The 23,073-nt window shown below is 43.0% G+C and overlaps 1 protein-coding gene across 1 annotated transcript in view; it reads left to right on the top strand.

Moving 5' to 3' along the window:
- Positions 20,624-23,073, top strand: part of LOC109819620 (26S protease regulatory subunit 6A homolog) — a 13,030-nt gene continuing 10,580 nt past the window's right edge. Inside the window, exons 1-2 of the mRNA XM_020385396.1 lie at positions 20,624-20,804; positions 20,913-21,029. Of these exons, the coding sequence (XP_020240985.1) occupies positions 20,682-20,804; positions 20,913-21,029 (240 nt within the window). The 5' untranslated portion in view covers positions 20,624-20,681. The remainder of the gene's footprint in view (positions 20,805-20,912; positions 21,030-23,073) is intronic.

The raw sequence follows: 23,073 nt of genomic DNA, 5'->3' as shown, positions 1-23,073 counted from the left end.
ATGGTGGCGATGAGATGCCTCCCTCGAATGCTCGCGTCGAGTTTGCTTCTCGTTGACGATCCGATGTCTTGTTTCACTGGAACGTGGTCTTCTCCTCACGATTTCACGTTGTGGAGAACTCTGAACGAGTTTAAAACTCTATGAACGAGTTGATTTAACCGAAAGTCGGTTATAAGCTAAGGATCAAAAAGATCTTGTTGCCGATCTCCAAAGCTCCAACCGAAGGATGAAGGATCCTCTTTTCGCTGCCAAGAAGTTCCAACAGACCGCCTCAAACTGAATTGATTTTTAGTTATTTATAGGGGATTAAGAGGTGTAACCACCTCCTTAATTCGCTCCTAAGTGGGGCTAATGGGATGTAACCGCCCCTTAAATCACTCCTGAGTGGAGTTGTGATCCTCGTGGGAAATGGTTTTGAAACCATTCAGCTCGTGTTTGAACGAGTCAAACGCAAAATCCATGTTCTGATGTGAATTCTGTGTTCAAACGCAGTATTTGGAAGCTCAGACGCAGCAATTTGGAAGCTGCGTTGGCATCTTGTTGAAAACCGTGTTTGGCAGCTTTAGAGTTGCATTTGGCAGCGGATGAAAGCTGCGTTGATAGCTTTCGGAGACTGCGTTTGTGGCCGAACATGAACTGCGTTTGCAACTTTTGGAGCTGCGTTTGCGGCCGAACATGAGCTGCGTTGGCGGCCGAATCTGAGCTGCGTTTGCAGCTTTTGGAGCTGCGTTTGCGGCCGAACATGAGCTGCATTTTGCGGCCGAATCTGAGCTGCGTTTGCAGCTTTTGGAGCTGCGTTTGAGCTGCGTTTGAGCTGCGTTCGTGGCTATGGACGCGGCGCATCTTGATGCTGGTACGCGGGGATGACTTCCACGTCTTGATTTGAAGAGACCGTCGATTTGTAGTCTCTTTCTATCGAAGTTTTGCAAAAATCGTCATTTTGTAATCTGAGAATATGAGAGTCGTCAGATTGTAACTCCCGATGTTGATTGTGGAGGCTGTTGATTAGAGCTTTCATCAATTATTGTGAAGGTAGTCAGATTGTAACCTTCATCGATCCACATGAAAGTCTTCAAATTGTAGCCTTCTGGAAGTCGTCAGATTGTAACTTCCATCATCGGTGTTTGATGGGGATCGGCTATCTATTGTGATTTTTAGACAGCCTACAGAACCCCTCCAAAGTTTTCGAAAGTTCGTGGTTGACTGGAACGAATTTTCGGAATACTTTGGATCTCAACTCTGATCTTGGAGCTGTTGATTCCTTGTGGTAAAGGATTTGTTCTCTGCACTTGCTTCGAAGGCATCATGGTTGAAGGGATTTGCCACGTAGGACCTGTGTGAAGGTATGCGCCATAATCCTGCTTCTGGAATGTGGGGATGGACCCTGCATTTTGAACTTGAGATGCGGGTCTCACCCTTGCATGTTGAATTTGGAACACGGGTGTGACCTCGGCGTTCGGTTTTTGCATCGCGGGTCTGACCTCAACGTTTTGACTTAAGACATGGAAGTGGCTTCCGTGCATTTTTGACTAAGTCTTTGAGACTTGTCTTTGGCTCATCTGTTTTAAGTCTCGGCTCACATCCATTAAGCTAATGGGCCTGCAAACGTGCATAGGATTTTTGGCAAACCCTCAGCCATCAACGGATTTGATAAGCCTTTACCGACTACCGTTTGAGTCGGGCTAGCATGTGGATTGTCTAAGTCCGTTCCACATGTAACGTTGTGCTAAGAGAATGAACCCTCTTAGACTTGATGCTATGATTTTGAATACATAGACTTTGTCATTTTCACGGAAAAAGACTAACCGGCAACGCGTGTTAGGCGTAGGCTTATCTTTAATTAGGGATCGAGATAAAGTCCTCCATGCGTGTGAGGCATGGATTTTGATGTCCTTTTCACGGTAAAAGACTAACCGACAACGCGTGTTAGGCGTAGACTTATCTCTAATTAGGGATCGAGATAAAGTCCCCCATGCGTGTAAGGCATGGATTTCGGTGTTATTAATAACAACCTGCCACGATGTTGAATACGTGGACTTTGTCATTATTTCTTCCTGTGTTACTGAAAGAAAGTTAGAAACGCCAGAGGTGTAATATTAACTTGGCATGAATTTTTACTTAGAGTAAAATTCAAAAACTTTCTTTATTATCACTAGGATAATTTTAGAAAATAATTAATCCGCTAGGGATTTTATAATGACAACTTGCTATTCTTGTTGAAAAATGATTAACAAGTTCATTGGGGGGTTTGACTGTTAGAGGTGTGATGTTAACCTAACAGTATTTTTATGGACCTATCGCTCCATTGATGAGAGTCGATAAGTGGAAAGTGTTGCGATCGGAGCAACTTTGAGGACCTATCGCTCTATTGACGAGAGTCGATAAGTTGATTTTGTCAGAGGTGTTTGATATTAACGTGACAAGAGAATGTTGCGATCGGAGCAACTTTGAGGACTTATCGCTCTATTGGGGAGAGTCGATATGTTAATTATCAGAGGTTTGATATTAACGTGACGGGAATGTTGCGATCGGAGCAACTTTGATGACTTATCGCTCTATTGGGAAGAGTCGATAAGTTAATTATCAGAGGTTTGGTGTTAACATGACGGGATTGTGTTGCGATAGGAGCAACTTTGTGGACTTATCATCCTATTAATGAGGATTGATAAGTGGGTTGTCAGAGGTATGATGTTAACGTGACAGGATTTGTGTTGCGATTGGAGCAACTTTGTGGACTTATCATCCTATTGAAGAGGATTGATAAGTGAATTTTGTCAGAGGTGTGGTATTAACATGACAGGAATTTGTTGCGATCGGAGCAACTTTGTGGACTTATCATCCTATTGACGAGGATTGATAAGTAGGTTGTCAGAGGTATGATGTTAACGTGACATGATTTGTGTTGCGATTGGAGCAACTTTGTGGACTTATCATCCTATTGAAGAGGATTGATAAGTGAATTTTGTCAGATGTGTGGTATTAATATGACAAGAATTTGTTGCGATCGGAGCAACTTTGTGGACTTATCATCCTATTGACGAGGATTGATAAGTGGGTTTTGTAAGAGGTTTAGTGTTAACGTGACAGAATTTGTGTTGCGATTGGAGCAACTTTGTGGACTTATCATCCTATTGACGAGGATTGATAAGTGGGTTTTGTCAGAGGTTTAGTGTTAACGTGACAGAATTTGTATTGCGATTGGAGCAACTTTGTGGACTTATCATCCTATTGATGAGGATTGATAAGTGGGTTTTGTCAGAGGTTTAGTGTTAACGTGACAGTAATTTGTTGCGATTGGAGCAAACTTTATGGACTTAGCATCCTATTGACGAGGATTGATAAGTGAGTTGTCAGAGGTATGATGTTAACGTGACACGATTTGTGTTGCGATTGGAGCAACTTTGTGGACTTATCAACCTATTAAAGATAATTGATAAGTGAATTTGTCAGAGGTTTAGTGTTAACGTGACGAGAGTTTGTGTTGCGATTGGAGCAACTTTAGAGACTTATCATCCTATTGACAAGGATTGATAAGTGGATTGTTGTCAGAGGTATACTGTTAACGTGACAGGAATGTATTGCGATTGGAGCAACTTTGTGGACTTATCATCCTATTGACGAGGATTGATAAGTGAGTTGTCAGAGGTATGATGTTAACATGACACGATTTGTGTACTTGTGATTTGAACAAGATTTTGGGGACTAGCGTCTCGCTGGGGAGAATTGCTAAATGAGTTTATCATCAGAAGCGATGAATTTTGATACTAAGATTTTAAAGACTTAGTGTCTTGCTGGGGAATATTACGATTTGAGCAATTTTGAGGACATATCATCCTATTGGAGAGAATTGATAAGTTGATTGTCAGAGGTGTATTATTAACGTGACAAGTTAGGAGTGATGCAAGCTGCATTCATACCCTGTGGGGTGATGATCGTCAGAAGTGTAATGTTAACTTGACGATGTGAAAGATTTATTACTCTTAATCCAATGGATTCCAAGTAACCAACCCCCAGTCTTGATTAAGACTTAGTAGGGGAATAAAAAGAGGTAGGCAAGACACATTACCTAGTGGGGCACTATCCATGAAGTCGGAATAGAGGCACATTATATGGTAGGCCATTATCTAATGAGTTTGACTATCAGAGGTAACTGCTAACGTGATAGTTTTGGTGGACCCGCCATCCTATTGAAGAGGATTGGTGGGAGAATTTGGAGAAACTAGACTATCAGAGGTAACTGTTAACGTGATAGTTTTGGTGGACCCGCCATCCTACTTGAAGAGGATTGGTGGGGGAATTTAGAGGAAAAGGACTATCAGAGGTGACGATTAACGTGATAGTTTTGGTAGATTTCGTGGTTGACAGAGGTATTCTATTGAACATGACAACTCAGAAAATTTGTTACTCATAATTCAATGAACTACAAATAAACCAACCCCCAGTCTTGAACAAGTGTAGGGGGGAAAAGGGTAGACATGGCACATCGCCTAACAGGCCACTATCTAATTAGGTTGACTATCAGAGGTAATTGTTAACGTGATAGTTGTTGGACCTGCCATCCTACCGAAGAGGAGGATTAGCTTCAGTGGCCGTAGTATCTTCCCTCAGGTGAAGGTTGGGCTTGGTCTGATTGCTCAGGTTGATCCTGCCTACTTTGTTCTTTAGCTTTGATCCTGGCAATAATCTTTTGAGCCTGTTCGCCTTGAGAGATTAGTTGTCTCCAAGAACGGCATTCTGCAACCCTCATTTGTGCTAGAAGGTTGGTCTGCAAGTTGTGTCGACAGGTCTCTACTAAGGTAGACTGTGTCATACCTGTCGGGCATCGAAGAGCCATGCTTCAAAACCTCTTGACGAAAGTTTTGACAGACTCCCTCTTCTTCTGCTTAGTGGCGAGGATACGGATGGAGACTTCTGTATCCTCTTCAAAGAATCTTGACAGGAAGAGTCTCTCTAGATCTGTCCACTTTTGGATACATCCCACAGGAAGTTTCCTGAACCATTCAAAGGCAACTCCCTTGAGGGTGCCAATGAATAATCGAGCTAGTATGGCGTCATTTGATATCACATTCCCAGTCTGTGACTTAAAATGATAGATATGTTGGTTCGGTGATCCCGTGCCGTCAAAAGTTTATAGCGTCGGGACCTTAAATTTTGGAGGATAAGGGGCTGCATCCCATTCGGCAGGATAGGGTCTGACAACTCCCTCTTCTTGAAGCTCGCTTCTGTTAGAAATAGCATTGAGGCGGGCTTCCAATTCTTCTATTTTGACAGACTGGAGATTCTGTTCATTCTCCGTCTCTCTTCCTTCATCAGAGGAAGATTCTAGGTTGTGGGCTTCTTGGTCAGAAGCCGTGTCATCAACCACTTTTTCCTTCCCTTTGCTTGTGTGAGGTCGGGATGAAGAAGTTTTTCCTCTCCGGGAGGATTCTTTCCTAGATGGCGAATCTGTCTTCTGAGATTTAGCCTTGTCTGCGACGAGTTGAGTCAACAGGTCTAGGAGTTCATTGAGGGTCTTCTGCTGTGATTTGAGCATGGCGTCTTGCTCCGCAACCCTCTTTGAAAGATCTTCAGAATGTTCTGCCATGTGGGTGAAGCTCTCATGCCCAATAAAAGAGCTTGATGATTGAGACTCCGCAATGGCCGAGTGTTTATCATCGGAATTAGTTCTTGTGGCTAACCTCTGATAGTTGATAGGGGGAATGGCTCCTGTTCGCGTCCGAGTGTGTCGGTAGATCCCCTCAAACTCATTAGTGATTTCTCTGACGGTCGGTGAACGACTTGTCTCTGAGTCATCGGAATTAGGACTTGAGGCTTTCCCTCTGACTTTAGGATATTCGGTCTCTGGAGACTTCTTCTTGTGAGAATGTCGTTGTTGGTTGGGCAAGGTAACATGCGTTAATCGGCCGAACACTAATTGTTTGGTCGTATATGAACAACATTGACATCCCGAAAGGACTGTAGGAATCAACCGTTCACATTAGAATGAACGAATGACTTGTTGCATCAGTCTTTCTCTCGATATGAACTCTCTCAAATCTATTGTAAAGATTCAAAGAGAATTACTCACTGATTGTGAGGTTTGAATTGGAACCCCCAGTCCATGATTGGACATGACTGTCTCTTGGTGAACATGGATCTGGTTGAGATGCCTTGAATCCATGAACTTCTTATATCTACCCCTCGATCTAATCGCGCTACGCAGAGTATTCGGGGGTCTCGCTGCCCGGTCAGCGAGCCGGGGGTTGCGTTTATTTTGTGGAACGCACCCCTGAGGCCCCGAAGCTCCACGGTATACACCAGGTTCGGTATTGAATTTCGCCACCTGAACGCATGTCTGAGCTCCAGGTGTTGCTGGTGAAACGCAGTTCTGAGGGCTGCGTTCAGTCTTATTCATACAGAGCCTATGTTTGGGCTCATGGATGCGATGCTTGCGTTCTGAAGCAGAAACGCAGAGCACATGGTTGTGTTTAGGCTCACAAACATGAAGCTCGTGTTGACTTGAGGATCGGCATTCTCGGAGATGTGCTCGTCGTAAGGATCTCCTCCTCTGTCGAGCGATGTTCTTCTTAGCCTGCTTCAAGGTCTTTGTCGCCTCCATGGGCATCTTTCGACCCGATACCCGTCGTCTTGGCGTGGGTTTGGCTGAAGTTGAGCCCACTCCATCGGGGGAGGGGCTGTCCGAGCAGTCTTCCTTAGGCGATTCGGCTGCAATTGGAACAGTTGGAGCTTTAGTCTCTTTGGAGACTTTGTGGATCTTGCGCATAGCCTTGGGGCTAAGGGATCCGGAGGAGAGGGCCTCCTCAAACTTGGCTTGATCAAACTCTACCACGAGAGTTTCGACGGTTGTTCCAGTGAGATGAATATCGGATTGCGCCACCACTTCTTCGTCAGAGAAGCTAGTCCCCAGCAGAGTCGTCATCTTTTGTTTGTGAAAAATTTACAGTAAAAAAGACAATAAAGGAAAATTTGATTTGTATTCCTTTAATCTCAGTTACAATTGGATTTCTTGATTACAAAAGAGAAGAGAATGAATTTGATTATCCCCTTTGTTTAATTCTGGGTTCTTCACGGTGGCGATGAGATGCCTCCCTCGAATGCTCGCGTCGAGTTTGCTTCTCGTTGATGATCCGATGTCTTGTTTCACTGGAACGTGGTCTTCTCCTCACGATTTCACGTTGTGGAGAACTCTGAACGAGTTTAAAACTCTATGAACGAGTTGATTTAACCGAAAGTCGGTTATAAGCCAAGGATCAAAAAGATCTTGTTGCCGATCTCCAAAGCTCCAACCGAAGGATGAAGGATCCTCTTTTCGCTGCCAAAAAGTTCCAACAGACCGCCTCAAACTGAATTGATTTTTAGTTATTTATAGGGGATTAAAGGGTGTAACCACCTCCTTAATTCGCTCCTAAGTGGGGCTAATGGGATGTAACCGCCCCTTAAATCACTCCTGAGTGGAGTTGTGATCCCCTCAGATCGTGGGAAACGGTTTTGAAACCGTTCAGCTCGTGTTTGAACGAGTCAAATGCAAAATCCATGTTCTGATGTGAATTCTGTGTTCAAACGCAGTGTTTGGAAGCTCAGACGCAGCAATTTGGAAGCTGCGTTGGTATCTTGTTGAAAGCTGCGTTTGGCAGCTTTGGAGCTGCGTTTGGCATCGGATGAAAGCTGCATTGATAGCTTTCGGAGACTGCGTTTGTGGCCGAACATGAACTGCGTTTGTAACTTTTGGAGTTGCGTTTGCGGCCGAACATGAGCTGCGTTGGCGGCCGAATCTGAGTTGCGTTTGCAGCTTTTGGAGCTGCGTTTGCGGCCGAACATGAGCTGCGTTGGCGGCCGAATCTGAGCTGCGTTTGCAGCTTTTGGAGCTGCGTTTGAGCTGCGTCCGTGGCTATGGACACGGCGCATCTTGATGCTGGTACGCGGGGAGGACTTCCACGTCTTGATTTGAAGAGACCGTCGATTTGTAGTCTCTTTCTGTCGAAGTGTTGCAAAGATCGTCATTTTGTAATCTTTACTTTAGCTCTCTGATATGTGAGAGTCGTCAGATTGTAACTCCCGATGTTGATTGTGGAGGCTGTTGATTAGAGCTTTCATCAATTGTTATGAAGGTAGTCAGATTGTAACCTTCATCGATCCACGTGAAAGTCTTCAAATTATAGCCTTCTGGAAGTCGTCAGATTGTAACTTCCATTATCTGTGTTTGATGGAGATCAGCTATCTATTGTGATTTTTAGACAGCCTACAGACACATGACCAAGTCGTCTATACCATAAATCTGCGAAAAGCAAGGTAGAAGATTTTGGACTTACATAAGCAACAAGAGAACATGGACGTATGGACTCTGGAAGGTAAAGATATTCCAGAAAATATAGTTTGTGTCTCCTCCGGCCGTGCTGTTTATGGTCTCAAGCAGGCACCTCGCGCTTGGTTTGAGTGTTTTAGCGATGTCGTGCTCAAGACGGGCTTTATGGAAAGTCATCAAGATGCTTCTCTGTTTGTTCGAACTACATCGCGTGGCAGAGTTTTATTACTTATCTATGTAGATGATATGATCATTACAGGTGACGATGTAGCTGGTATACAATATGCAAAACCTCAGTTGTAACAACAGTTCCACATGAAGGATCTTGGATCTCTTCGGTATTTTCTTGGTCTAGAAATTTCTCAAGGCCCACATGGTGTACTACTGTTTCAACAGAAGTATCTCTCGGATATTTTAGATCGAGCTGAGCTAACTGACGATGCAACAGTCGATACTCCACTCTAACAGAATGTCAAACTTCGCTCTACTGGTGGTGAGCCTCTATCTGATCCTACCCGATATCGACATCTTGTTGGCCAGTTGGTCTATCTGTGCATCTCTTGACCAGATATCTCTCATGCTGTTTGCATTGTTAGTCAATTTGTTAGTGTCCCCATGTTCTGTATATTATGTTGTCTTATTACGTTTCTTCGGTATCTCCGGGGTACTAGCACTCGTTCTCTTCTGTTTTCTGCTATATCCAAGTTAGAGCTTTGTGCATATTCTGATGCTGATCGGGTTGGTGATCCCACTACCAGAAAGTCTACCACATGTTATTGTATATTTCTTGATGATTCTCTAATTTCCTAACGGAGTAAAAAACAAGATGTTGTTGCTCTTTTCAGCACTGAGGCAGAGTATCGTGCAATGTCCACAACAGCTAAAGAGATTATTCATCTTCGTCGTCTTCTCAGTGATTTCGGTATTTCTGTTGCGACTCCTACTCCTCTCTACTATGATAATAAGAGTGTGTGATAATAAGAGTGTCATCCAGATTGCTAATAATCCAATATTTCATGAGAGGACCAAACATATTGAGATCGACGCTCATTTTGTCTGTCAACAAGTTATCAAGGACAAGACAATTCTACTTCCTCATGTCTCATTCGCTGACGAGCTTGCATATTTCTTCACAAAGGCCTTACATGTTCACCGGTTCTAGTTTCTTGTACACAAACTCACTTTGTTTGATCCAACATGAGTTTGAGGGGGGCTGTTGATAATAGTGTATTGTCGTGGATTTTAGTCACACATTGGTTATGAGAACACACCTCACCCTCTTCTACTTATATAAATATATGTGTACACTCAATATTCAACTTAAAGGAAATTTACTCAAAACTCTCTCTCTTTCTCTTACTTTAACAAATAAATTATCGGACTAGAGAAATTTCAAAGAAAATTCCCTGCAACTACCTCCAAATAAATAAGAAAATAACTTCTAAAGCAGAGTAGGTTGCTCGTTGAAGGGTAGACACTAAATCAGAGTATAGAAATGTTTAGATTATAAATAATGCTACACAAAAATATAGGTTCATCAGCCTATGTTAATATTATTTATTTGAAAAGTTATTATAATATTCATATTTTATTTAAAATTAGTGATAAAAAAAATGCTTCAGTAGCTATCAGTTTAGACACACTTATATACAGTCTTTCCGCATTTTCTAGTTTGTATTTTAATGAATAGAAGAAAGAATTATATGTTGTATATTAATTCCATACTTGTACGTTGTAGACGCTATGCTATAGTTAAAAAAAAAAAAAAAAAAAAAAAAATACAATGTTCTGCATTGCTCATAAGCATAAAAATTACTCTCGTAGTCCAATGAAAGTTAGATTTAACTATGGATAAGTTATGTTACTTTCACACTATCCCTGACAAAAACGTATGGTATTTCCCTTTGAGTCACTGCTAAAATTATGAATCATCAAGGCACCACAATCTTTGGACGTAATAGTTTGATAGCAGTTTGAAAAGTATAGTCTGGTTATCAGTGGCGTAGCCAGGATTTTTTTTTACCCTGAGCGAAAAAATAATCCTGGCTGGCGATGAATCCCAAGGCGTAAACATCGGCGAAAGAGATGTCTCGTCCTCCTACTCCTCCGTCATCGGAGCCGGTACAAAATCTAGCTTTGAGCGTAGTGCATTTTGTTGTAGTGCTCATAGCTTCTTTCCATTGTCCTCGAATAGAATGACAAAAAATAATGCAAGTATAGGTATTGCAAAAAGTAAATCTTAGGTAGCATTATCCATTGGCCCCTGTTTGCATAGAGCGTCATGTTGTAAGTGGGCAACTGCCTAGGGCAAATCTCATGTGGCTCCGTCACTGCTAGTTATCACTAAACTAGCAAAAAAATGATGGAAGTCTTCAAATGATATAACCAAGTTGGATGGAGAAAAGATAAATCACTAATGACATCCCGAGTTAACAATAAAATATTCATAATAACAATCTTCCAACATCTTCTAGGTTCCCCCTACTCTCCACTAGAAAAAAATTCTCAACTTATGAAGGGTTTATGCACCACAATAGTTTCAAGAACTTCAATTGATAAAACTATTAATGACGTGTAAGAAATAAATAAAACTTTGAAAATAAATTAATAAACATAATAGGAAAGAAAACACTTCCTTTTTCGATTCCTACATAGTTATGTCATCCACGCTTTCACCTCATCCTCATTGGACATTGTAGGCATATAAAATTGCTTATAGGTCCCTTAGCACAGCTCGGCACAAACCGACAAACCAACGAGGCGACGAGATCGACGAATCGCACACAAGCAACGGAATACGTCCATTCGCGTGCGGGATCAAGCCAAGTGTTCGAAGAGTCAACGAGTCATCCAACCAAGGGCATACTCGGACAAATCACGATCGAATCAAGATCGGTTTCGGACTCGAACTCAGAAGTGGACTTACTGCCTAATCGGGATCCGGATTTACTGCCAAATCAGGTCAACAAATCGAATCCGAACCTATCAAACCGCAGAACCGGAAAACGGGCATAAAGAGGCAAAACGACAAACACCTGGAGGTCGGCTCACCGAGCCACCAAGGAGGCTCAGTGGCCGAGCCACCAAGTGGTGGCTCGGCCGAGCCACCTAGGTGCCTCGGGGCGGCGCACGAAGGTGGGCCTCGGCACACACGACCGACGCCCACCAGCGCTGGTGGCTCGGCTGGCCGAGGCACCTATAGGTGGCTCCGGCGGCACCTTCGCGCGGGCCCGCCACGCACGTTTGGCCCGCAAGAGGTGCGCTTCGGTGGCCGAGCAGCCAGGTGGCCGAGCACTGAGGCAGCTACTTGGTGCTCGGTTGCGCCGAGCCCTTGTGGCCGCACGCCCTGGCCAAGGCACAGTGAGGGTAAGCCTACTAAGTACGGCCAGCCTCTAGCTTTAAGTTCTTAATATAATTCTATCTAAGAAAGTATTAATTTAAGAGAAAGATAAATAAAGATTATTTGTAGAAGGCTCGTCTTTGGGACATCAAGGACTTGCTCATCCAGATCTGGTGCTCGGCGATCATCAACGTCAAATAAGGCAGGTGTTCGAGAGGATCGGATCTCAGATCTACGTTGCTACACTCCGGATCTAAGCTTGGTCTTAGATCCCGAGACTTGGACGATTGTTTCCTTGGTGAAACAATCCTCCCCGGCTATTATTTCCTTGGTGAAATAATACCCGTTGTACTGCGTAGATCCGACCGGATCTAGATCGCGCGGTGGTCCACGGCAAACAACCCCGGCGCAGGCAAAGAACCCACAAAGCGAGCGACCGCAAAACAGGAGCTCGCGATTCGTTCGACAAACAAGGAAACAAAGTTGTAATTTTCATTTCTTTTCAATTTGATTTTCGTTGTAACCGGATCTATAAAAGACCGGATCTTTGTAATCGATAGACTATTACAAGAGTGTATAATGGAAGAAAGCAACAATTTTTCCCGCGAACAATCTGGCGACCACAGTGGGAGCCAACGATCTCATTGCCGAGATCGTTGCGTCGCAGCCGCGGATCTCGATCCCGGTCGAGGAGGAGGTCGAGTATGAGTTCGACCAACAAAAGTTCAAGGAGTACCTTTCATCCTCGTCCGGATCTACCTCCCCTCGCAAGTCTAAGAAGTCCAAGTTCTCTTCCAGCAGAAAGGTGCGTTGGTACGAAGAAGTTGAAGCTACCAACGACGACCTCATCCTGATTGACGCCAAAGTTGCGTCGGGTGAGGCTCCACCAACCTCCAACCAGATCAAGCTGGTTCCAACCAATTCTTCCGTCACCAAAGGAGCGGTGACTCTCTCAAAGAGAGCCCGCCAAAGGCAACGCCAACGCTTGGCCAAACAATTCGCCAAAGCGATGGAGTCCACCGACGGAATCCGCTACAACGCGGATCTGAAGAACGGGAGAGGCAAACAGCCTCAACGGCCGATGAATGGCGACTCCTCCAAGCCGCCAACGAACGAATGGGTCCGTGTCAAACGGAACCGTTCGACGCTGGAGGAGCGCGTTCGCAAACGCCGCGCACTATCAGCGCAGGCACGTGCTCAAGCTGAAGAAGCCCGTAGAAAGCTGTAGAAAGAGGTAGCCAAGAAGCCGCCACCAACTCGTAAAGTTTGGAGACCGAAGTCTGAAGCGGCGGGTCAGACCCAAAAGCAGCAACAAGGAAGGTCAAACTCCGGCGAGTCAACCAAAGTCGCCGTCAATCCCAATAACTTCTCCGGGAGATCATGCAGAGTCATCCCGCAAGAAGAAATCAATTATGGAGCGCCTCGGTCCAATTCCTGACGAGAGAGGCAAAGCTCCAATTCACGAGCGTTTGGGCCCGATGAAGAAGCCCAGAACGACTCAACATACTGGGGGTCGCCATCACCTCCAGCATGACAAAGAGCTCAAGGCAGCTGCGCGCACCAATTTGCGCATTGAAGTCCAAGAGCACGCCGAAAATTCACGCCCAAACAGGCATGTTTTGAGGCGGGTAACCTTTGAAAGCCCAAAGAAGGCAAGTCAACCTCAGATGGAAACATTATCATCTGATAGTGATAGTGTTATACCTGAGAGGTCGTGCCCGCACACGATAGGTTACTCCGAATGTCAAAATGACGAGTTGTACTATCGTGCTGGGGGTACGAATAGAACCAGGAAGAGGAGTCCCCGAGAACAGAAAACTCAATGCCCCTGTTCCAAACTCATTCGGGCGGTATTGTCTGAATGCAACTGCATTAAGACAGTCCCCGAAAGAGTTTCAGTTTTCGAGAGACTTAGTGCAGAGACGCCAAAACCAAGGCCTAGGCGTTCCCAACGAAGAAGAAGGGTGATTAAAGACGGAGAATTTCCGAGGGTCACCACCAATATGACCAGCAAGGGGACATCGGCACAAGATGATTTCGAGTCGATTCTGAAAGCATCCCGGCGCCTAACCCGTCTGCAGTCTGGAGCAATCACACGAGGAACTTATGGTAGGGTTCGAGTACCTTCAGAAGGTGAAGAGTCGGATACCTGCTCCGTAATCGCATCAGATAATACAGTGTCCAGTGAGGGGGAACCCCGTGAGTCACTGATGATAGGTGCGGAGCAAATTGCCAAGATGATTGAAGACGCTTTGGCTAAACAGCAGGAAACTTTCAGGTTCGAGATGCAGATGACCATGCAGAACATGAGAGAAATGCATGACCAACAAATCCAAGCATGGGCGAACCAGCAAGGCGAGCCGAGTCGTCGCAACCAAGCCCATCAGGAGGACGAGGATACGAATGCTCACGATGCCAATAACCCTCCTGTCAATGCGGGGGGTGGTAACGAGGATGCCAACGAGGATACAAGTGAAGACTTGAAGATCAAAGATCTCGAGAGCAAAATCAACACATTGATCTCCGCTCAAGAGACGAAGAAAACAGGCATTCCCTGTCCATACCCAAGAGAGTGGGAATCGATCCCATATCCGGCGAAGTTCAATCTAATCAACTTCACGCCGTTCGATGGGAAGGGTTCCCCCACTCAGCATTTGATTTATTTCAAATCGCACCTGGGTATTATTTCCGGCAATGAGCCTCTGATGGTGCGGTCATTCGTCGGCACTCTTCGCGGAGCCGCCTTCGATTGGTACCGCCGCCTCAAGCCAGGAAGCGTGAACAGCTGGGATGACATGGAGACCAAGTTCCTGGCCAACTTCTTCGACGACGACACCGAGATATCTATCGGATCATTGCTCGATGAGAAGCAGAAGGACGGGGAGTTAGTCGACACCTTCGTCAAAAGGTTCCGGAACAAGGCGATGAATTGCCGGGACCCGATCACAGAGGAATTCATCCTCCAAACTTGCCACAACAACCTTGCGTTGGACGTGTTGGAAGCAATGGGAACAGCACCGTCTGACACTTGGAAGGATCTGAAGGTCCGAGGGGAGCAGGCTGAGCGATTCCTTAGAAGGAAGAAGGCCGAGAGGAACCAACCGACGGTTAATCCGCTGGACTCAAACTTCGCCTCTCGTGGTAAGGGCAAAACACCTGCAGCTACTGGTGGTGCTAATCAAGCGTCACAACAGCAATCCCGAAGGCAGCAAAAGACTTCGGGTCCGAGACTCCAAAGAGAGTATTCCTTCAAGGACGAAGACGTTCCAGCCATCTTCGAATCCCTCCTTGAAGGTAACAAGATCAAGCTACCACCTATCACAAATCAGGAGGAAGCTGACAACACTACGGACCCAAAGTACTGTGCATACCACAGGAGGGTCGTTCATCCCACCAAGGATTGCTTTGCTCTCAAGAATAGCATTCAGACCTTGGTTGAAGCCGGCGTCATAACGCTAAGGTAAGCCAATTGAGAACGGCAAAACTCCAAAGAGTATACGAGTATAAACTGTTTCTCAATCCTCCGACCGGTATAAGAGGTTAAACTACTCCCTGATACTCCAATAGGTATATGAGTCTAAACTGTTTCCCCACTTTTGACGGGAAGTTCCTGGAGAATATTAAGCTAATATTCTTAAGGATAACCCGGTTAGTTAACTGATAATAATGTCCGAACCAGTTCCGCAGAGGAAACTGGGGGTGGACGATTTATGTAACGGGAAGTTCCCAAAACCACAGCAATGTAATGAATAAGAACTCCCATTCTCACCATGTCTATGCACTCAACACTCTCTCTGTTAGAGTCTGGACGTAAAGTACCCACTTGGTCAAACCTTCTTACAGTTAGGACCACAGTCAAAATCCCCTCTCGATTCCCCCAATGAACGAGAGGTCCACAAATTGAGCGATCAAACCTTCCTACAGTTAGGATTGTCTCAAAACACCCACTTGGTCAAACCTTCTTACAGTTAGGACCACAGTCAAAATCCCCTCTCGATTCCCCCAATGAACGAGAGGTCCACAAATTGAGCGATCAAACCTTCCTACAGTTAGGATTGTCTCAAAACACCCACTTGGTCAAACCTTCTTACAGTTAGGACCACAGTCAAAATCCCCTCTCGATTCCCCCAATGAACGAGAGGTCCACAAATTGAGCGATCAAACCTTCCTACAGTTAGGATTGTCTCAAAACACCCACTTGGTCAAACCTTCTTACAGTTAGGACCACAGTCAAAATCCCCTCTCGATTCCCCCAATGAACGAGAGGTCCACAAATTGAGCGATCAAACCTTCCTACAGTTAGGATTGTCTCAAAACACCCACTTGGTCAAACCTTCTTACAGTTAGGACCACAGTCAAAATCCCCTCTCGATTCCCCCAATGAACGAGAGGTCCACAAATTGAGCGATCAAACCTTCCTACAGTTAGGATTGTCTCAAAACACCCACTTGGTCAAACCTTCTTACAGTTAGGACCACAGTCAAAATCCCCTCTCGATTCCCCCAATGAACGAGAGGTCCACAAATTGAGCGATCAAACCTTCCTACAGTTAGGATTGTCTCAAAACACCCACTTGGTCAAACCTTCTTACAGTTAGGACCACAGTCAAAATCCCCTCTCGATTCCCCCAATGAACGAGAGGTCCACAAATTGAGCGATCAAACCTTCCTACAGTTAGGATTGTCTCAAAACACCCACTTGGTCAAACCTTCTTACAGTTAGGACCACAGTCAAAATCCCCTCTCGATTCCCCCAATGAACGAGAGGTCCACAAATTGAGCGATCAAACCTTCCTACAGTTAGGATTGTCTCAAAACACCCACTTGGTCAAACCTTCTTACAGTTAGGACCACAGTCAAAATCCCCTCTCGATTCCCCCAATGAACGAGAGGTCCACAAATTGAGCGATCAAACCTTCCTACAGTTAGGATTGTCTCAAAACACCCACTTGGTCAAACCTTCTTACAGTTAGGACCACAGTCAAAATCCCCTCTCGATTCCCCCAATGAACGAGAGGTCCACAAATTGAGCGATCAAACCTTCCTACAGTTAGGATTGTCTCAAAACACCCACTTGGTCAAACCTTCTTACAGTTAGGACCACAGTCAAAATCCCCTCTCGATTCCCCCAATGAACGAGAGGTCCACAAATTGAGCGATCAAACCTTCCTACAGTTAGGATTGTCTCAAAACACCCACTTGGTCAAACCTTCTTACAGTTAGGACCACAGTCAAAATCCCCTCTCGATTCCCCCAATGAACGAGAGGTCCACAAATTGAGCGATCAAACCTTCCTACAGTTAGGATTGTCTCAAAACACCCACTTGGTCAAACCTTCTTACAGTTAGGACCACAGTCAAAATCCCCTCTCGATTCCCCCAATGAACGAGAGGTCCACAAATTGAGCGATCAAACCTTCCTACAGTTAGGATTGTCTCAAAACACCCACTTGGTCAAACCTTCTTACAGTTAGGACCACAGTCAAAATCCCCTCTCGATTCCCCCAATGAACGAGAGGTCCACAAATTGAGCGATCAAACCTTCCTACAGTTAGGATTGTCTCAAAACACCCACTTGGTCAAACCTTCTTACAGTTAGGACCACAGTCAAAATCCCCTCTCGATTCCCCCAATGAACGAGAGGTCCACAAATTGAGCGATCAAACCTTCCTACAGTTAGGATTGTCTCAAAACACCCACTTGGTCAAACCTTCTTACAGTTAGGACCACAGTCAAAATCCCCTCTCGATTCCCCCAATGAACGAGAGGTCCACAAATTGAGCGATCAAACCTTCCTACAGTTAGGATTGTCTCAAAACACCCACTTGGTCAAACCTTCTTACAGTTAGGACCACAGTCAAAATCCCCTCTCGATTCCCCCAATGAACGAGAGGTCCACAAATTGAGCGATCAAACCTTCCTACAGTTAGGATTGTCTCAAAACACCCACTTGGTCAAACCTGAGGACTTGCACATCCAGATCTGGTGCTCGACGATCATCAACGCCAAATAAGGCAGGAGTTCGAGAGGACCGGATCTCAGATCTACGTTGCTACACTCCGGATCTAAGCTTGGTCTTAGATCCCGAGGTTTGGACGATTGTTTCCTTGGTGAAACAATCCTCCCCGGCTATTATTTCCTTGGTGAAATAATACCCGTTGTACTGCGTAGATCCGACCGGATCTAGATCGCGCGGTGGTCCACGGCAAACAACCCCGGCGCAGGCAAAGAACCCACAAAGCGAGCGACCGCAAAACAGGAGCTCGCGATTCGTTCGACAAACAAGGAAACAAAGTTGTAATTTTCATTTCTTTTCAATTTGATTTTCGTTGTAACCGGATCTATAAAAGACCGGATCTTTGTAATCGATAGACTATTACAAGAGTGTACAATGGAATCATTAATGAAGAAAGCAACGATTTTTCCCGCGAACAGACATCTTCTGGGACTTCTTCTCAATCTTTTTTCAAAGGCTCGTGTCAAATTTCCACACGCTAAAGTCAGGAGGCGAAGAATATCTCTTTAATGAAATGTTTCCTCCATTAACAATACAGGAAAACCTCCTTACGTCTCGTTTAGTATACGAAAATTGGATCGCGCGAGAATGGAATGAAGTAATGAATAGAACAGAATGAATGTGAGAATAAAATGCTCACTTCTGTTCTAATATTTGAGTATGAGTAGAGAATGAAGTGCAAATGAATTTTTTTTTGTAATTTTTAGTATGGATAATTATTAAGCATTTTTTGCGTCAAAAAAATTATTAAGCAATCATGACATGTTTGGTATTTAAATTAACTTTTTGCGTTCATACTTAAGTGAAGATGTTCATTCCCTACCAATTCACTGGGAATTATTATTCTCATAAAAAGTGAAAATAAAGTAGAAATGAGAATAGTCATTCTAGCGTCCAAAAATACATTATGCTTGGTATCCATGAATAAGAAATGGGAACGACCATTCCGTTCTCACCCCATTCACGAAATTGAGGGATCAGTAAATCATCTCTTCATCAAGTGTCAGTATGCTCGTGATATATAGCAAATCTTTCTTCCTTCGTCAAGAACTAATTCTTTTCAACATGATCTATTTCATATGATGAAGTCTAAGGTGCAGTTTATCAATGATAAGAACCGTCGTTTGCTCTGGTCAATCTTATTGCCTACATTGTGCTGGTGCTTATGGAGAGAAAGAAATAATATAGTTTTTAATGGCGAAATTAGAGATCCTTATAGAGTGGTGTCTAATGTATCCTATTTTTCTGTTGTTTTGGACAGGTAACTCTCGGCATAAGAAAGCGACCAAATTGAAATCTATCATTCAAGATAAGAAGATTGACGAACTTTTGAGTAATAGCGAGGATACTAGTTGATCGCTCTCGGTTCTCAAGCTGTTTTGATTTTTCTACAGATACTTAGTTTATTTGTTTCTTTGTAAGAGTTTTTGTGGTTTTTGCTGATGGTTTATTAGCTGCTTGATGTTGTCGATAGGTCTTGATACTATACCTTTAGTTTAGATTTTGAGTTTTCGAATGATGGATAAGGTAACGGCTATGGTCCTCTCCCTCCTCCCTTTCTATTGCTCTTAATATTGCTTTAGGTATTTTTTTGTATATACATGGTTTATATAATATACATCTTTTGAAATAGGGCATCTTGCCCTATTTTCACTTCAAAAAAGGAAAAAAAGAAAACAAAGCGCTAGGGTGAGTTTGATAAATTTTAAAAAAATCTAGATCAGTTGTGAACCTGCGCCATTTGACTAGAATTATGCTAAACTAGACTCCATTGAACCAGTTCTAATTTAAAAATAAATTTGGCTACCATTTATATTAGACACTATTCTCGAGTCATTCTAACATGGTTTTCTTTTAGATCATGGGAGACTTGATTTGTTTCTAATCTAGTTATTGAGCAAAAATGAGCCTTTAGAAACCTAATTTACTTTATCTTTTTATATGCCAACCAAAAGGCTATAAGCACACGAATCCATTTTGTCTCCAATAAGATGGGTTTATTCAATTTGCCAAATAGATCCGTAGACTCATTTAATTGATTATAATAAAAGGTATATTTTTATAAAATATCTCCATCTCATCAGCATTTCACTATGCACTTGGGTGATGGAGGGAATGAACTTATTTGATAAATCTATCAATACTTTTCCATTAATGAAAATGCATGCCACATATGTAATTCTTAAGCCATCTAACAAATTGAATGGAGTACATATTGTATGAATTATTTTCTCTCTTTTCTATTTTTATTGTTGCTCGATAAATTTGACTGAAATTAAACATATCCTATATTAATTTTTTATTTCTTACAGAGGATTTCATGATTTAAGAACATAACAAGTGATTATTCTATTGAGATCATTACTATTAAAAACGAGCTTACCAGTGCGGAAAAAGAGAGTTAAACAAGAATAACTAGGCGGAGATTTTTCATACTGACCTCTTCTGTCCTATTTGACAAAGTTTTAAATATAGAGATTAAGGATAATAATTAGACCCTTTAATAATCTGAAAGATTAAATTTATTAACTTGTTAGGTTGGTTTACTTAAACCTCGTGATCATTTTATGCGTTTGGAAATAAAATAGCTTATGATCACTTTCTTTATAAACAGAAAGGTCCTCTTTTAGTCTATCTAAATTGGTAGGATTTGTAAACCCCTTGTATTGAGAGATTAACTCAATTTAACTCCTATAGAGGGATTTGTAAACCCTTATTCTCTTTTTTGTGCTTACCGATTCAGAAGAGGTGAACTCAATTTACAACATCTGTAAATATTTTTGTGTTTGACAAAGCTAAAGAGAGATTAGCTCTACTTAATCCCTCACTGATCCGTTGTCAAGTAACACCATCCAGTCTACTGATTGGCTCAGAATCTTGACCCGTACCCGTTTATACTTCATAAAGCCCCATTTCCCAATTAGGATCGGATTCGGGTCGTCTCCTCTCTTTTCGTCAAGCCCAAGCCCATAAAATGGCTTATACACGGTAAACTTACCATCGTTTTGTCCTTCGACCATCAGCAATGGCATCTTCAGCGGTTCCGATGGACGACAGCAACTTCGAAGACGACCAGCTCGCCAACATGACCACGGACGATATCGCTCGAGCGTCTCGTCTCCTCGACAACGAGCTCCGGATCCTGAAGGTGACGAGAAAAACCCTAACCCTAATCGATCTCTTGAAGAAACGAACTCTAGGTTTTTTGTTAGATCCGATCGTTTTTGTTAATATTTTAGAGCGTTGGATTTTGTAGGATGAACTGCAAAGGAACAACCTTGAACTGGAATCGTTTAAGGAGAAGATTAAGGAGAATCAGGAGAAGATTAAGCTTAACAAGCAGCTGCCTTACCTTGTTGGGAATATTGTTGAGGTAAAATTTTCCGTTCCGTTTAATTGTTATTAGTGATTAAATTCTTTGATATCTGCTTCAGTATTTTTCTTCTGGTTTTTCCTTTTATTTGCTTAAAAACATTTCTTATATTGCGATTAAAGTGGGGAAAGTAGGGTTTTTGCTAGTTTCTTAATGTAATGCTCCCATCATCCAATTGTTGCATCTGGGGAAAGAAAATTCGTAGTCATTTGAAGAAAATTAGACGTGAAACCCACTTTGCTTGATGGTATAGTGTGCTTGATCAGACACCAGGAATTTGATTGCTAGTATGCAAACATTAATAGCTGGAGTGTGAAGATAATGTTGTAGCCTGTGATTGAAATCCACATGTAGAATAGCTGATTTTGCACCTGAAGATGGAGTTAAAGTTTGCAAGGCGCAATTTGCCATGATACTGTTTGCTGATGAATCAAATAATCCTTATGGGGTGTTGTAGGATGATTTTTATTCGAGCTTAGGATCTAGTCTCCTTGCAGAAGCGTCACAAATGAACATTCATAAGCGGATGAGGTTAAGCAAGAGATTGGTAGGAGAGTAGTGATGAGTATGAAGAGATTGGTGGTATTTGTTTTACTTCTAAGTCATTAAATTTCACTTTGGTTATTGTTTGAAAAGTTCTGGTGTTCTTTCGCTGCACCAGAAACTCCTGATACTTGGAAAATGAGATTGTGATGTGAACTTTCCAAGGAACTAATTCTTTCTTGTTCGGGAGGCAAATGAACCCTTTTCAGAAGGGTAGATGATATGATTTGTTTCATATACTGTTTTTCATAGACATGAGCATATATAGAGTTTTCTTACAACAAACTACTTAGAGAAGCTCCTGTTAGAACCGTGGAGGCACGGTGAATAGCGTTATTGAAAATTTCTTTTGGTTAAGCACAACTTCTTGCTCGATAATTGGAATTTATATGTAGAGGTGATGATAGTATCATAGGAGGTGAACTAGAATGTAAGTAGGATAGATGTTGTAGATTTTGGCTTTGTAGAAGTTCTGATGGAAGATAGCAGTGGAACGTCCAGAATGTGGATAAATAGAAAATATAAGCAGCAGACAACCACAGATTGCACAACATTTTTTTCTAATGGTTCACCCTTCAACTAGGTACATCCACAACCTAGCGCCTCCATTAGGATTTCAGAATCCACCATCACACAAGCTCACACCGAGTTTGAAATATAAGTGCGAACTTTAGAACCAAAAGCTGGACTTAACCCTCTATTGCACTTGACACCCTCAAGCAAATAAGACAACACCTCTCCTTAGTCCAAGGAGAAGAACACAGCACTAAGAAGTCTTCGTTCTTGTACAAATACAATTTGAGAACTCAATTCAGCTCAATGTCAGTTGTACAAGATACTCCCAAATTACAATTGAGGCTCTCACAAGCTCAATAAACACCAAGTAGAGATAGTACTTGGCAATTTGATCCTCAATAAATGATCTCAACAACAAATTGAAAATCCGCTCAAGAAATATACATGAAAGTTTGGAGGGATTTGTAAAATGGATAGCTTTGTTTTGAGATGAAATTAAAGCTTTCATAAGTTTTATGTAGTGGAACTTGCCAAGGTTGTGGAAAGCTGACAACGGAGCAAAACAGCAACATACCATTTTGGCTTTTTTAGGGCTTAAGCAAATCAAAGCAGAAAAAAGTGCTACGTAAAGAAGTGGTCCAATTTAAATTTGGATTAGTATTCAAAAAATAAGAAATTTTCAAGACAAATATAAAAATTCTATAAAACATATTTGATGATTTATAGAGATCCTAAGCATGTAAAGATGTGTAACAATCACACAATATTTATGAAGTCCTAGTGCTTTGTCGAGGTGGCGAAGGAGAGGGAGCAGTGGACCGAAGCTTCTACGAAGAGCTTGCTGGAGATGGTGAGAGGAGCTTAGGAGAGGCAATGGAGGATGGTGAGAGGCGGCGGGAGAGGAGTTGAAGGCATGGGAGAAGGTGATAGAGTCGGTGGTGGAGGCAGGAGAAGCTCCTGAAGACAGAATTGACAGCTCAAGGTG

Source organism: Asparagus officinalis, chromosome 8 (genome assembly GCF_001876935.1).
Source record: "Asparagus officinalis chromosome 8, Aspof.V1, whole genome shotgun sequence".
In the NCBI taxonomy this organism is placed as follows: domain Eukaryota; kingdom Viridiplantae; phylum Streptophyta; class Magnoliopsida; order Asparagales; family Asparagaceae; genus Asparagus; species Asparagus officinalis.
This window is presented reverse-complemented; position numbering and strand designations above follow the sequence as displayed.